This window comes from Oncorhynchus clarkii, chromosome 4, assembly GCF_045791955.1.
Source record: "Oncorhynchus clarkii lewisi isolate Uvic-CL-2024 chromosome 4, UVic_Ocla_1.0, whole genome shotgun sequence".
Taxonomy (NCBI): domain Eukaryota; kingdom Metazoa; phylum Chordata; class Actinopteri; order Salmoniformes; family Salmonidae; genus Oncorhynchus; species Oncorhynchus clarkii.
Window position 1 is genome coordinate 74,916,767 of NC_092150.1, and position 16,794 is coordinate 74,933,560.

A 16,794-nucleotide genomic window follows, 5' to 3' on the forward strand; every position below is an offset into this window, starting at 1 on the left:
CTCTTTGCTCCATGACAAAATGGGTAGAATTGTAGGAAGTCTTTGCTTCCCTACAATACAGGAAATAGTGTACAAAACATTATGAACACCTACTCTTTCCATGAGACTGACCAGACTAAAGATATGACCCCTTATTGATGACCCCTTATTTTTAAGCCTCAAGAAAAATTAAGACATGGATTGTGTGTGTGCCATTCAGAGGGTGTATGAGCAAGAAAAATATTTAAGAGCCTTTGAACGGGATATGGTAGTAAGTGCCAGGTGCACCGGTTTGTGTCAAGAACTGCAACACTGCTGGGTTTTTCAAGCACAACAGTTTCCCGTGTGTATCAAGAATGGTCCACCACCCAAAGGACATCCAGCCAACTTGACAGCTGTGGGAAGCAATGGAGTCAACATAGGCCAGCGTCCCTGTGGAAAGATTTCAACACCTTGTAGAGTCCATGCCGAGACAAATTGAGGGGGAGCAACTCAATATTAGGAAGCTGTTCTTAAATGTTTCATACACTTTCAATTCAATTGAGCTTAACAGTACATATGTTGAAAAACAAGAACAATCCAATCATGGTCATATTTAAGTCTTTATTGATATTGGTCAGTACATGAAAGGGATGGAAGTCAGAATAATGAATTCAACAAGGTACATTGCGTAGAAACTACACAAGTCAAACTGAAACATTTTGCCAAGGATGGAAACTTACAAACTGAATTTAAAACAAAACACAGGTCAACATCTAAAAGATGAAATCCTTGAACACTGCAAAGCTCCTAAAGTGAACTGTGGTTTGACTTTTATTGAACATGAATACACCACCAGATGTGTGACAATTTGAGTTTGTCATGAGTTCAAAAGAAGAATGTTATGGGTTCAAATAAACAAGAGATGGAAGAAAAATAATATCTATCTTGAAATCATACAAAAAACTCAATTCAAATCTACATATATTTCACATAATGTTCCGGTTTAGTAATGCAATTATTTTCTTTAAGTTGTGGCAGAGGTATCACGATAGGAAAGGGGGGGGGAATACACAAATTCTGGACAACAGTACTGTTACCGACTATGTGTTCATTGTTTTTGTTTGGGTCTCATATAAAAAGAAAAAGACAGTGTTATTATAAAGTACATTACAAAACTGCGCCCCCGTTTGAGTCCAGGCCGTTCTGAGCGTGCCGCAACCCAGCAGTCCTGTTGCCCTTGACGACTGGAACAGCCTTTTCCTCATGGGGGTCGGTGTTGGAGTCTGTGTCATTCGAGTGCTGCGTCAGGGACGTCTCGCTGCCAGTAGGGGAGTCCACGCTCTCGTACCCTGCACTCAGCTGGCTCCCGAAACCCCCTGCACCGTCACTAGTCAGGCCCCCCGCCGCCTCCGAGTGGTTGGAGAGTTTAGTCTCGCCCTCACCGGGGCTGGAAACCATGGGAGACGGAGGAAAGTCTTCCTCTGTGCTGCTGACCTCACGGTACAGGCCGGGGGTGGCTGCTGCGCCCCTCTGGGAGGACGAGCTACAGTTGCTAGGTCCGTTGGAGACCCTCTCGCAGTCTTTCCCTGGCTGGACGGAGGGGGTGAAGGTCTGCTCGGCCTGGCTGGGGGGCTCGGCAGAGGAGCTGGAGGGTGAAGTCCTGCTGGGCCCTGCCCCAACAGAGGCAGCCTGAGCTGGGTTCTGGGAGAGCTGCAGACGGGTCTCCCTGAGCTGCTGCTGGAGGACCAGGATGGTGCTCTGCATGCCCTCCACCTCCTCATCCAGCTGGATGATGAAATCGTTCAACTCTGGGGGAAAATACATTTGGTTTAATTGAATATTAGAACCATGTCTAAGAAACGCTGTAACAAAGTTCCTGCATCTGAATGTACTGGTCTGCTGAATACATGTGGAGGAGAATACAGCTCCTCCAATGCAGAGGTTACAGACCACACGTTAATGTAGCACAGTTTAATAACCAGGGGAGCTACAAAGCACCCATGGGTCTTCGCTGTGCTGAAATGTTACATTTCAAGCTTAACCTTTATGGCAAAGTAGAAATGCAGATGCTATTTGACTGTAGATGGAGGTGGGCTATTGTGTTCTCACCATCCTGGCTGCTCTTCAGCTCCTCACTGTACTTCTTCTGCAAGGCCAGCTCTGCCTCCAGCTGGGCGATACGTCCTTGGGACAGCTGCCTCCCCAGCTCCTGGTTCTCCTGGATCAGCATCCGGCACTTGGCCATGAGCTTCTTCCCCGTCTGGCTGCAAGGTAGACAGGCCTCAAATCACAAAATGAACCAGGGCCCAGCCAAACACCGCCCACAGGCAAGGACAGGGACAGCCCAATCAGTCCAGTGACCCAACCAGGTGTTGTTCAAGGTTGTCATTTTTGCAGTCATGAGCCACAGATGATCAAATTAGAGTTGTTAAGCGTTACAGGATCCACATGTAGATCAGATGTACACCTGCCCGACTGCAAATAAGAAGACCTGGAACACCACCATCCCATCTACTAACACTATGAATGTGGTCCACCCATACAACAAGTTTCCATTTCCAAAAAGAGTACAGTTGAACATACCAGAGACAGTTTGGGGCTCAGCAAAGGATACCAGTAAAGTCCCCATAGATGATAAAACAGCAACATTCTTATAAAGTAGTATACAGTACCTTTACCTTTTGAGTACCCCTATGCACATTCTACTACTAGAAGCAGGCCTACACTGCCCACCAGGATGAATGACCCACCAAGTTAAAGTACCCAATTTCAGCAACCATACTTTTCGTTTCTACACACCCAATTGTACTTTCAACAGCAAACGACACCATCAAAAATCCCAGTCTGTCACAACCAACGAGTTAGTCAGCACTTTGGTCAAGGTCACCGGAGATATAAATGTAGTAAGCATGACAAAAGATATTTTCTCTATAGTACTTAGGGCTCAGACAGACCAATAGCGTTTGCTTGCTGAGAATACTTAGCACCTCAACGCAATTTGCGAACGGAGTTGCACACCGATTTTACATGTAGAATCAGGTGAAAAATGTTTGTCAGTCAGACATCTACAGCGGGCGGTCCCTAAAACACAGTGCGCTGAACGATCAGCAGATGAACGCCACATCCACATTTGGTGCGAGCCTTTAGCAGAAACTGAAGGAGCAGCCGATTGAGGATTATAAAAACACACAATCTTGTTACTTTGGTTGCTACCTGAATAGTTCAAGGGCTATTAACTATTTTTGCTTGCCATTAGCAAATGTAATGTTACTTCCTCTGAATCATACCTCATCAATGCTTCTTCGGCAACCACACCTCAGATCCTTGCAATTTTACCAGTTGTTCCCACCCAACCTCAATCTTTACTTTTGAACTCTTTATCCAATACAAGGCATTATACATTACCGGAACAATAATTAAAAGCACATCAATGGATATTACAAAGAAAACTGAGGACATAAGCTTATACTCATGTGCATTATTTTCTTTTTTGGGGGGGGGCTCTTGTAATTTTAACTGTACGAGTGTTGTAACTAGCCTATATTGATGGCCAGATATCCAAGGCTGGATATAGGCTGTTTACCTAGTTGTGCTGTTGTTTGAAATTGAAAAATAAATCAATTAATTGCAGACTGCCCATAGATTACTATGACAAACAATTCATATCATCCCTAGAATGTTAACTGGAATTGAAACCCCCCACCCCAAACACAAAAAAAGTTCAAAAAGGTAATTGGCTAGGGGGGGAAAAGTGAGGTGAACAACAAATTACACAAATAACAATATATTGCACTGAATAAATACAGTACCAGTCAAAATGTTTGGACACACCTACTCATTCAAGGGTTTTTCTTTATTTTATTTTTACATTGTACATAAAACACATATGGAATCATGTAGTAACCAAAAAAGTGTTAAAATATATTTTAGATTCTTCAAAGTAGCCAAAGTAGTGTACAAAGCTGTCATCAAGGCAAAGGGTGGCTACTTTGAAGAATCTCAAAATATAACATACATTCTGATTTGTCTAACACTTTTTTGGTTACTACATGATTCCATTTGTGTTATTTCATAGTTTTGATGTCTTAACTATAATTCTACAATGTAGAAAATAGTACAAATAAAGAAAAACCCTGGAATGAATAGGTGTGTCCAAACTTTTGACTGGTACTGTACATTCTCATGAAGTTGTAACATTACTTGTTTCACACATTTGTAATCACTATGAGAAAATAACACTCAAGCACCAACTGCAGTTGTGTATAGGTTTTAGAAAAAACAGTTCGGAATCATCGTAGCCTACCAGTTATTTTTTCAAGGGCACCAAATCTAACAGAGCAAATGGCTCTGTTGAGACACTGCAGCAAGCGCAAGAGCACATCAGAGAACCAAAAGAGGAAATTAAATGAAACCGCAGCATATGAAACTCACAAAATAAAACATGTAAATACACTATACCAGTATGCGGGCCCATGATCAGATATAGGCGATAGGACCCTCGCTCGCCCACGCCTCAACCATAGTCACTTCTGGACTAAGGATCTGGCTCCTCCCCCAGATTCTTAAACATTCTATTGGCCCCTCCTTCCAAAGTCTTACATCTTATTCTAGAGCTTTCCCCACAGTATTTTCATTGTATTCTACAATCTGTCCAAGAGTCTTAGAGTCTCAGGAGCACTAGCGGGTACGAGTGAGCTGTTTTCCACTGTTAAAATGTCTTTAGCTAGCGGGCATTGTCTTTCAAATGTTCAATTGGTGATTTAGGCTAGGGGTGCTCTCCCTGCTCCGGCAGATTGCTCAAGACTGCCTCATTCTCCACCATAACCCCACATTTAATAAGGCAACTGTCTGGCTTCGGCTGAGGGGGCAGGGCATATCCGTCTCGGACGTGACCACCTCTTCAGGAACAGTTCCGACTCCTTCAGGGCCCCTGGACGGTGAGGGGGGAGATGGAGCTGAAACAAGTGTCACCTGACCATACTGTCTTTTTCATTCAGTTTAGATTATGTGATATGTAGCTGGGGGACAGTACAAGAGTACACAAAACATGGATGCCAGTTTTTTTGTGTGTTTGGGTTTGAGTTTTTGGTAAAGTTTGAGTCTTGTGGTGAGTACAGCATTTCTCAGCCTTGCCCCCCCCCACCATGATTCCTGCATGCCTGCAGTGGGGGTGGGGGGTGTGAGGAGGTCTTGGCTTTTTTGGGGGGAGGGGGGGGAAAGAGTTATTTTGATCGTCTTTACCTATCTGGTGTAAATTTCCAGGCACTCAGTTCATTTTGGGCCTGCTCCAGTTTGTCTTTAGTCTGTTCCAGTTCGCCCTTCATTTTGAGGAAAAATAAGTTTATGGCCGGGTCTACCATGGACGACCGCAGTTGGGCTGCACTGGGCTGCTGGACTTGCTTGAGGTACTGGATCTGGGTCTGCAGGTTGAAAAAGAGACAGGTGTCAATAAAAGGCACAAGCACAAACTCCATTTAGAAAATCCATCCTTAGGTTTGTACAAGTTCCCAATAAAATTACATTGACTGAATTTACAAAAGAGCAGGGGTGAAAGTAGATAGTAATTTCTTACCGGTACGGGACACCCAAGTGCGCGCACAATTTTATTTTAAATAACAAAAATGACAGGGTATCCTAATCTGCCAACACTGACAAACAGATAAAGAAAAACAATGTCTGATCCATATGATTGGCCTACCAAAAAATGGGAGACAAATACAATATGACGTCCATCTAACCTGGAGGAGGAAATTGTCCAAAAACAAACAAGTGGCACTGACCCATGGATAAAGACAGTGAACGTGCACACTCACCGGGGATATGACCGATGTTCTCCGCTGGTACCAATAAGATAGCTTAATTGAGCGAACAGTAGCCTAAGAATTTTAATAACTAAAAACAAACAGATTGGAGTCTTTTCATTGTCATATCTTCACAGCATCAGCCATTTGCTTTCCAAACTGTTTTTCCACGATTGTATTTTTAAATATTGTGATGCTTGACTGGTTTTCTGCTTTTCACTCAACAATCTATTTGGTATTTGCAGCACACGCTGCCCAACTGCAGGCCCTTCCAACTGTAGGCTATGCAAAAAAAATTAGAAAACAACAACCTAATTATCCTCTGTGGCGAAATCCTGCTTTCTGATGTAGTAGCCTATTCTGAATGATTTTATTTATTTCTGTATAGACAGGAGTAAGCTTTTAGGATATCATTTTGGCAATTTCATTCAATTTACTTTAGGGGAAGCTTCCCCTAGCCTTATGGACATGCCGCCTATGCCTTTTAATGTGGCATAAATAACAAGTCATTATGTTTTCACCGGATTGTCAAACAACCACTTAAGGCGCTCCTGTAGGTTACCCACGTACATCCCTTTCTTACATACTGTAAATGGAAAGAGACATCAGTCACAAAACACCAGTAGTAAAAATACTTTAAAAGTACTAAAGTCATATCTGTACTTTCCTACTTAGAATTTTGTCAACTTTACTTGACTACATTTCTAGTCAAAATAAGGTACTTTTTACTCCTTATATTTTCCCTGACTCCCAACAATACTCATTACATTTTGAATGCTTAGCAGGACAGGAAAATTGTCTAATTCACACACTTATCACAAGAACATCCCTGGTCATCCCTACTGCCACTGACTTGGCAGACTCACTAAACACAAATGCTTTGTTTGTAAATTATGTCTTGAGTGTTGAAGTGTGCCCCTGGCTATCATAAATTTAAAAAAGAAAATCGTGCCGTCTGGTTTGCTTAATATAAGGAATTTTAAATTATTTATACTTGTACTTTTAGGACTTAAGTGTATTTTAGCGATTATATTTACTTTTGATACTTAAGTACATTTTAAATCAAAAACGTTTATATACTTTTACTCCAGTAGTATTTTACTGGGTGACTTTCACTTGAGTCATGACAATTGGGTACTTTTTCCACCACTGCAAAACACCTGCGTGTATTGTAATGACATTCTGCAATTGTCATTACGCCTACACTTGTAGCCTGAATAGATGCATCCACTGTTGTCCGCTTGCCTTGGTCACAGCTACTGATCAGCCCGCAATGTCCACAAGCGTCTCAGCCACTCATCTCCGCCTTGGCAAAATGTAAGCATTCTCCTCAAACCACAACACAATTTGGAGCGTTTACCACCCGGTTTCCAGTCAATTCACTGTTTCATGTGGCGGACATGCAGTAGTGTCAAATAATGGTGTAGTAGTCTATAGTTTTTTTGGGCATGTTGTATTAAATTGTGATAAGCTCACGGTTTACCGGTACGGCGTACCCCCACTATTTATTTTACCGGTACGGCGTACCCCCACTATTTATTTTGCCAGAATGCAGTACCGGACCACCTTAGTTTCACCCCTGCATAAGAGGCAATGAATGTGGCTCCTAACAGAGCTATAACATCACAGTGGCCATTACCATAGCTGAAAACAATATCATGCTTACACAATAAATCATTACTGAAAAATGCTTGACTTCAAGACACCTTGTTAGACTAGTTTAAAAGACAGCTTTGGATTGATTACTGGACTCATCTTGTGCACCATAACTCTTAGATGTGTGCATTGTTAGATACTACTGCACTGTTGGAGCTAGAAACACAAGCATTTCGCTACACCACCAACAACATCTGCTAAATATGTGTATGTGACCAATAAAATTTGATCTGATCAACTTAACATTTTATGTACCCAACTGGTCGAGTCAGTTTGATTGACCTCAGTTGATGGACAAAATGGATGGCATATAATGCTGTAAAGCTGTTGGGTGAGCCACTGTTCTGTCAGTCAGAGAGAGAGCTTTGCCAAGGCGTCACATTGTTCATATACTGTATATCTTTCTATATTTAAAGCTTAAACTAGCAGTGAACCAATTTCACTGGAGCGAAGAGCGAGTTTTCCAATGGCCTTCTCGCCCGCTTAAAATGCCGCTCTCTTCACAAGCTCAAGGCATGCCCGTCCCAACATGCATTTGTAGGCCACTTGTGTTCTGATATAGCCCCTTGCCTAAGCTACTGTCATGGAGTTAGCTAAATATTTTCATAAAGAAACTGATGAAAAACACCAGTGCAAAATCAAGGTGACTTTCTAGGATGGAGGACCAAGTGAGGGAGTGTGGCGATATAGTGTTCACAACTAAAGAATCATTGTGGAATCTGAAAAGTCACGTATGCTGAAAGCATGGTGTACTACGTTCACATGATAAGAGAAAGGAACAAGGTGGGTAGCTAGCTGTGTCATTGTAGCAACAGCAAAACAAAAAAAATCTGTTCATTTTTGTTCTATTATCTATACAATAGGCCATCATTGATTTTGGCCCAATAGGCCTGACATATTACCTCTCAAGGAGCTTTCCATTTTAGCTAAAAACGTTTAGGCCTATCTATATATAAAAAAAATAAACATCTGCATCCCTGCCCAGCCTTGCCCGAAGGGTGTTTGCATCTCTAGTGGCTCTGCAAGCGCAGAGAGGGTACTCCGCTGCTGGCCTGCTCTTCTTTGCAGGCTTTAACCTTGATATAACAGGCTAATAATCTAGCCTAAATAATACATTTGTTCCTTCGCTCCTGACCTATTTAGTGTTTATATGCTGTTTATTACGACATATAGCCTATTTGAAATGTTGAGCACTTCTTAATTAACCTTTCATGTTAATTAAAATACTTGTCATTCAAATCATATGGTTTGGTTTTAATCCTTCAAAACCAGATGGTAGGTCCAGGTAGTCACAACAATAGATGGGTGTTGGTTAAATGGTCATTTGAATGAATGGAGCAAATTTGGAGCGGTAGTTTTTTTTTTACCTGTAAGCGAGGAGCGGTTTTTAGCAGTACCCCATAATGACAAAGAAATAGGTTATAAATGTTTGCATATTTATAAAAAAATACTCCAAAATATCAAATTTACATAACTATTCAGACCCTTTACTCAGTACTTTGTTGTAGCACCTTTGGCAACGATTACAACCTCAAGTCTTCTTCGAAATGACACTACAAGCTTAGTACACTTGTATTTGGGGAGTTTCTTCCATTCTTCTCTGCAGATCCTCTCAAGCTCTGTCAGGTTGGATGGGGAGCGTTGCTGCACAGCTATTTTCAGGTCTCTCCAGATGTTCAAATCGGGTTCAGGTCTGGGCCCATCAAGGACATTCAGAGACTTGTCCCAAAGCCACTCCTGTGTTGTCTTGGCTGTGTGCTTAGGGTCGTTGTCCTCTTGGAAGGTGAGCCTTCACCCCAGTCTGAGGTCCTAAGCGCTCTGGAGCAGGTTTTCATCAAGGACCCCTTTTCTCCGTTCATCTTTCCCTCGATCCTGACTAGTCTCCCAGTCCCTGCCGCTGAAAAACATCCACACAGCATGATTCTGCCACCACCATGCACCACCGTAGGGATGGTGACAAATCCTCCAGACGTGACACTTGGCATTCAGACTAAAGAGTTAAATCAGACCAGAGAATCTTGTTTCTCATGGTCTGAGAGTCCTTTAGTTGCCTTTTGGTGAACTCCAAGCGGGCTGTCATGTGCCTTTACTGAGGAGTGGCTTCCGTCTTGCCACGACCATAAAAGGCCCGATTGGTGGAGTGCTGCAGAGATGGTTGTCCTTCTGGAAGGTTCTCCCATCTCCAGAGAAACTCTGTCAGTGACCATTGGGTTCTTGGTCACCTCCCTGACCAAGACCCTTCTCCACAGATTGCTCAGTTTGGCTGGGCGGCCAGCTCTAGGAAGAGTCTGTGAGGTTCCAAACTTATTCCATTTAAGAATGATGGAGGCCACTGTGCTCTTGGGGACCTTCAATGCTGCAGACATTTTTGGGACCCTTCCCCAGATCGGTACCTTGACACAATGCTGTCTCGGAGCTCTATGGACAATTCCTTCGACCTCATGGCTTGGTTTTTGCTCTGACATGCACCGTCAACTGGGGGAGCTTATATAGACAGGTGTGTGCCTTTCAAATCATGTCCAATCAATTGAATTTACCACAGGTGGACTCCAATCAAGTAGTAGAAACATCTCAAGGACGATCAATGGAAACAGGATATACATGAGCTCAATTTCAAGTCTCATATCAAGGCATTTGTCTTTTATTTTTAAATACATTTGCAAAAATGTCTAAAAACCTGTTTCACTTTGTCATTATGGGATATTGTGTGTAGATTGATGAGGATTTTTTAAAATACATTTTTGAATAAGGCTTTAACGTATTATAATGTGGAAAAAGTAAAGGGATCTGATTACTTTGAGAATGCAATGCATGGTGGAGGCATGCATGAACGTGTAAATGGAGGGCCAAGGGGAAGGACTACATATCCTGCAGTCTGCTCATTTGGGAAAACAGCAGGACGTATTGCAGTGGGGTACGTACTGTACACTCTTGCATTTCCTGCTCCTTAGTGGCGAGCCGCATGACCAGGATGTTCTCCCTGCGTGACGCCTCCTGCTGCTGCTGCTTCAGCTTCTCCTCAGACTCCTTCAGCCCTGTTACATCATTCGCTGAAACAGTGAAAGGACATATATAACAGTTAACCTCACGATCAGGTGTCAACTGAAAAGGAGCCAAGTTTTATATTTTACCTTTAAGTAATTACAATTTAGCAGATTAACACTGGAGTGATAGATGAGCAGATGGTGGTGTGTAGGTAGTCATATTGGTGTGCAAAAGAGCAGCAAAGTAAAAAAATAAAATAAAAAAACAATATGGGGGTGAGGTAGGTAGATTGGGTGGGCTATTTACAGATGGACTATGTACAGCTGCAGCTGCTCAGATTGCTGATCTTTAAAGTTAGTGAGGGAAATGTAAGTCTCCAGCTTCAACGATTTTTGCAATTCGTTCCAGTCACTGGCAGCAGAGAACTGGAATGAAAGGCGGCCAATTGAGGTAATGGCTTTGGGGATGACCAGTGAGATATACCTGCTGGAGCGCGTGCTACGGGTGGGTGTTGTTATCGTGACCAGTGAGCTGAGATAAGGCGGAGCTTTACCTAGCATAGACTTGTAGATGACCTGGAGACTAATATGTAGCAAGGGCCAGCCGACTAGAGCATACAGGTCGCAGTGGTGGGTGGTATAAGGCACTTTGGTAACAAAACAGATGGCACTGTGATAGACTGCATCCAATTTGCTGAGTAGAGTATTGGAAGCTATTTTGTAGATGACATTGCCGAAGTCGAGGATCAGTAGGATAGTCAGTTTTACTAGGGTAAGTTTGGCGGTGTGAGTGAAGGCGCTTTGTTGCGAAATAGAAAGCCGATTCTAGATTTGATTTTGGATAGGAGATTTTTTATATGAGTCTGGAAGGAGAGTTTACAGTCTAGCCAGACACATAGGTATTTGTAGTTGTCCACGTATTCTAGGTCAGAACCGTCCAGAGTAGTGATGCTAGTCAGGCGGGCGGGTGCTGGCAGCGAACGGTTGAAAAGCATGCATTTGGTTTTGCTACCGTTTAAGAGCAGTTGGAGGCCACGGAAGGAGTGTTGTATGGCATTGAAGCTCGTCTGGAGGTTAGTTAACACAGTGTCAAAAGAAGGGCCAGATGTATACAGAATGGTGTCGTCTGCGTAGAGGTGGATCAAGGAATCACCCGTAGCAAGAGCGACACTGTTGATATATACAGAGAAAAGAGTCGGCCCGAGAATTGAACCCTGTGGTACCCCCATAGAGACTGCTAGAGGTCCGGACAACAGGCCCTCCGATTTGACACACTGAACTCTATCTGCAAAATAGTTGATGAACCAGGCGAGGCAGTCATTTGAGAAACCAAGGCTATTGAGTGTGCCAATACGGTGATTGACAGAGTCGAAAGCCTTGGCCAGGTCGACGAAGATGGCTGCACAGTACTGTCTTTTATCGATGGCGGTTATGATATCGTTTAGTACCTTAAGCATGGCTGAGGTGCATCTGTGACCAGCTCGGAAACCGGATTGCACAGCGGAGAAGCTACAGTGGGATTCGAAATAGTCAGTGATCTGTTTATTAACTTGGCTTTCAAAGACTTTAGAAAGGCAGGGCAGGATGGATGTAGGTCTGTAACAGTTTGGGTCTAGAGTGTCACCTCCTTTGAAGAGGGGTATGAACACGGCAGCTTTCCAATCTTTAGGGATCTCGGACGAAATGAGAGGTTGAACAGACTGGTAATAGGGGTTGAAACAATGGCAGCGGATTATTTTAGAAAGAGAGGCTCCAGATTGTCTAGCCCAGCTGATTTGTACAGGTCCAGGTTTTGCAGCTCTTTCAGAACATCAGCTATCTGTATTTGGGTGAAGGAGACGCTGGGGAGGCTCGGGCAAGTAGCTGCGAGGGGTGCGCTGTTGGCCGTTGTTGGGGTAGCCAGGGGGAAAGCATGGCCAGCCGTAGAGAAATGCTTATTGACATTTTCGATTATCGTGGATTTATCGGTGGTGACCGTGTCGCCTAGCCTCAGTGCAGTGGGCAGCTGGGAGGAGGTGCTCTTGTTCTCCATGGACTTTACAGTGTCCCAAAACTTTTTGGAGTTAGAGCTACAGGATGCAAATTTCTGTTTGAAAAAGCTAGCCTTTGCGTTCCTGACTGACTGTGTCTATTGGTTCCTGACTTCCCTAAACAGTTGCATATCCAGGGGAATATTCGATGCTATTGCTGTCCGCCACAGGATGTTTTTGTGCTGATCAAGGGCAGTCAGGACTGGAGTGAACATCTGTTCTTAGTCCTACATTTTTTGAAAGGGGCATGCTTATTTAAGATGGTGAGGAAAGCACTTTTAAAGAACGACCAGGCATCCTCTCCTCTCAGCCTCCTGTATTTATGCTGCAGTAGTTTGTGTCGGGGGGCTAGTGTCGGGGGTCAGTTTGTTATATCTGGAGTCCTTCTCCTGTCCTATCCAGTGTCCTGTGTGAATTTGAGTATGCTCTCTCTAATTTTCTCTTTCTTTCTCTCTCTCGGGGGACCTGAGCACTCGGACCATGCCTCAGGACTACCTGACATGATGACTCCTTGCTGTCCCCAGTCCACCTGGACATGCTGCTGCTCCAGTTTCAACTGTTCTGCCTGTGATAATTATTATTTTACCATGCTGGTCATTTATGAACATTTGAACATCTTGGCCACGTTGTTATAATCTCCACCCGGCACAGCCAGAAGAGGGCTGGCCACCCCACATAGCCTGGTTCCTCTCTAGGTTTCGGCCTTTCTAGGGAGTTTTTCCTAGCCACCGTGCTTCTACACCTGCATTGCTTGCTGTTTGGGGTTTTAGGCTGGGTTTCTGTACAGCACTTTGAGATATCAGCTGATGTACGAAGGGCTATATAAATTTGATTTGATTTACCGACAGGATGAGGTCAAAATCCTTCCAGGATACTTGGGCCAGGCCGGTAGAAAGGCCTGCTCGCAGATGTGTTTTAGGGAGCGTTTGACAGTGATGAGGCCTGGTCGTTTGACCGCGGACCCATAGCGAATGCAGGCAATGATCGCTGAGATCCTCATTGAAAACAGCAGAGGTGTATTTGGAGGGCAAGTTGGTCAGGATAATATCTATGAGGGTGCCCATGTTTCCGGATTTAGGGTTGTACCTAGTGGTTTCCTTGATACCATAACAAAAATAAACTTCAATGGTGTGGATTTGTAACCCCCAAAGTTTGGTATCGAATGATGACTTGATGAAATGTTGGAGTAGGCCTACATTTGTGGATCGCTTACAATTCAGATCAGCATATTTCACCTCCAGGACCTGGACATAGGCTTCATGTTGTTTCCACCTAAAGGACAAATAATAAACATGAACACATTGATAGGCCGGACACATGACATTTTTAACAATGCTTTTATCGGACAAAAACTAGTTCATTGCATCCTCTGTGGAGCCCATTTTCATAATATTACCATATGCCCCAGCTGCCAGCCGTAGTTTTGAAGTAATCACACAAAAAAAACTGGCCTTATTTTAGGAATTTTTTTCACCCTGCCAGCTCCTATTAGTGCTATTGAGCACCGTGGCACTAACTCCCTTTCAGAATGTAACTTGTTCTATTCCCAGCTTATGTTTTATTTTTATTTCACCTTTATTTAACCAGATAGGCTAGTTGAGAACAAATTCTAATTTGCAACTGCGCCCTGGCCAAGATAAAGCAAAGCAGTGCGACACATACAACACAGGGTTACACATGGAATAAACAAACATAGTCAATAATACTGTAGAAAAAGTCTATATACAGTATGTGCAAATGCGATAGGATAAGGGAGGTAAGGCAATAAATAGGCCATGGTGGCGAAGTAATTACAATATAGCAATTAAACACTGGAATGGTAGATGTGCAGAAGATGAATGTGCAAGTACAGATACTGGGGTGCAAAGGAGCAAGATAAATTAATAAATAAATAAATACAGTATGGGGATGAGGTAGTTGGATGGGCTATGTACAGGTGCAGTGATCTGTGAGCTGCTCTGACAGCTGATGCTTAAATCTAGTGAGGGAGAGGAGTCTCTAGCTTCAGTGATTTTTGCAGTTCGTTCCAGTCATTGGCAGCAGAGAACTGGAAGGAAAGGCGGCTAAAGGAAGAATCGTTCTACGTCGCAATGCCTGCTTTGCCATTGTTGGCAATGGAGAGCCGCCCACAGTGTTTGTAGTTAAAAGGTAAGCAACAAAAAAATTACTCATGGAACTGAGGCTGTCCCATTGTTTCCTAGAGGGAAATATAGGTATGTCTGTCTATTTCGCAAAATATCTCACAATGTGTATATTTAGATTTTTTATAATTGGATACCATTTTAAATCATGAGTATCTCCTCTTTCTAATTATGTAAGGCTGGGCAGTGTATTCCGTTGTCATCAAATGCTAGACCAGAAATAGTTAGAAGTTGACATTTTTTCCCCTACTTACTCATTAAGCAGACAAAAGCACACTTGGCACCATCGAGGTGCAGATGTTACTTTCTACACAAGTTCTTTTTCAGTTTCGTCCAAAGAACAGATTGTAGTTGTGCCACTTCGGCAAAATTGAATTATATGCATCACTCCAGCCAAAACAGGCTCTGCGGACGTTCGATTCCATTAATTTGCTATGGGCTCGCGCTAGTGTTCCAGTTTAGCCAACGTTCTTTTGCCATTTTCAGCCTTAGGTGAATTTTAACTTGTTCCATTGTGCTGCTTAACATTGAACACACTTGTCCTCACATCCAAACAGAATTGTCCCATCCTCCATCTACAGTAGTGTTATCAATTTACCTCACACACAGTTCCTCTCGGGTCAGGGTCTTCATGTCAGATTCACTGAGGCGAACCTGAATGAGGAAGGTTGGGAATACTCTAGTCAGCAAGTAGAAGTATTTAGCTGCATATCATGATCAATACTGAGACACTTGGTTTCCTAATAGTCTCTCTCTCACCTTCTTTGGAAGGGGTTCCTCATTCGTCATTCTGAACTCTGAAAGGAAAGTGAAAGCAGTAGCAATTAATTCAGTGGACGCTTCAAAAGCAAGACGTTCGGTTCAATAATGATACTTGAGGTCGAATGAACTGCTAGTTACAGCAGATCTTGCAAATTTTCGGACAACTTTCTTTTCGCAGTTCCTTTGAGGCGCACACCGCTACCGCACGGTGGGTTGGCAGTTTCACTTTCAGTGTGGACACGATTAGCTAGCTAGTTAAGTTAGCTACTGCTACCATATAATACACCAACTAACTAGGTACAGTTGTTAGCAAGTTGAAATAATAAAAAATATCTGAATTTTCATATGCCTGTCTGATGCATTATTTGCTTGCTTTAGCTCTAACGTTAACCGTCATGTATCAATGTTAAGTTTTGTGGATTTGCACTACTGTTAACGTTAGCTGGCTGATCTCTTAATGTTACCGTTGGCTACTTCAAGGTTACCTAACTAAAAACCACAATTCTATTAACTGTTAATATGTAGCTGTGTAATTTTAAAGTATCGAGTTAGCAGGATAAATATGCAATGGCTATCCAACTGTTAGCTAAAAGTAGCTAGCTAGCTTAACGTTAACGGAATAACGAGCATGTTAAAACAAATATATATATATATACAATTAACACCTCGCATTGACCAGCGTCACGAGACACTTTTGAATTCAGTCTACAAGGAAGTGTTGCCTATTTTTAATTATGACCTCAAATAAATGTCAATATGCATCGGCTTAAATTGTGTTTTCCCCCCAAAATGTTCAGCTAGCTAATTACCTGTGGTCGGTTCTTTGCTAGCTATATTTTCCGTTTCTTGTTGTCACAAAATGGCGGAGAAAGACGACTCCTATCCCCGTCCACAAATGAACATTCCCTTTTCCTTTCGCACAAAACCCTGCTGCGAATGAACACTTACGCGTTTGCTTTAATATTCGAAACCCAAATGTATTGAACGCCCACCAACCTATATGCAATTTACAATCCGAATTTGCTAATTTCTGAGTTAAGGGCTGCCAACTTTTGAAAATGGAGTAGCTTGGAGTGTGATTTCATATCGTAAATGGCTCCACCCTTAACCAGGGGGCCCTCACCCCCTCCTGAACAATCTGTTTTAAAGCAAATGTCCTGCAATTCTACATATTTTCACATGGTTTAGGCCCATGACCAGGGTTGAATAAACATGTTAAAACATCACAGGTCAAGTGTTTTCAGGATTCTTTTAAAGTTGAATACATACTGGACGACTTGGTGAAGTTAATTTTAGATTATTTGGGCATGACATTTCGTTTTTGCTAACTGGGGGACATTGAATTACATTGTTTTTTGGTTAGAAAATGCTAATATTAATTGCTGGTGGCAGTGGCTAACCATAGAATGGATTGCAGTCTTTCCTTGTCCATAAGAAACCAACATGTAAATATGTAATT

The 16,794-nt window shown here is 42.8% G+C and overlaps 1 protein-coding gene and 1 non-coding gene across 3 annotated transcripts; both read right to left on the bottom strand.

Moving 5' to 3' along the window:
- Nucleotides 1–568: 568 nt before the first annotated feature.
- Nucleotides 569–16,462, bottom strand: LOC139407281 (WT1 associated protein). 2 transcript variants are annotated; one of them, XM_071150922.1, is made up of 8 exons: nucleotides 16,145–16,462; nucleotides 15,333–15,370; nucleotides 15,172–15,227; nucleotides 13,646–13,704; nucleotides 10,341–10,468; nucleotides 5,203–5,381; nucleotides 2,071–2,225; nucleotides 569–1,769 (listed from the first exon to the last, which is right to left on the bottom strand). In XM_071150922.1, the coding sequence occupies exons 2-8, from the start codon at nucleotides 15,360–15,362 to the stop codon at nucleotides 1,129–1,131; spliced, it is 1,248 nt and encodes a 415-aa protein (XP_071007023.1). In that variant the 5' UTR covers nucleotides 15,363–15,370; nucleotides 16,145–16,462; the 3' UTR covers nucleotides 569–1,128. The 2 variants fall into 2 exon arrangements, with proteins under 2 accessions (XP_071007023.1, XP_071007024.1); XM_071150923.1 differs by having other exon boundaries at nucleotides 16,332–16,454.
- LOC139408169 (small nucleolar RNA SNORA22) lies at nucleotides 1,846–1,980 on the bottom strand. Its single transcript, XR_011634224.1, has one exon. It is a non-coding gene; the product is annotated as a small nucleolar RNA SNORA22 (small nucleolar RNA).
- Nucleotides 16,463–16,794: the final 332 nt, after the last annotated feature.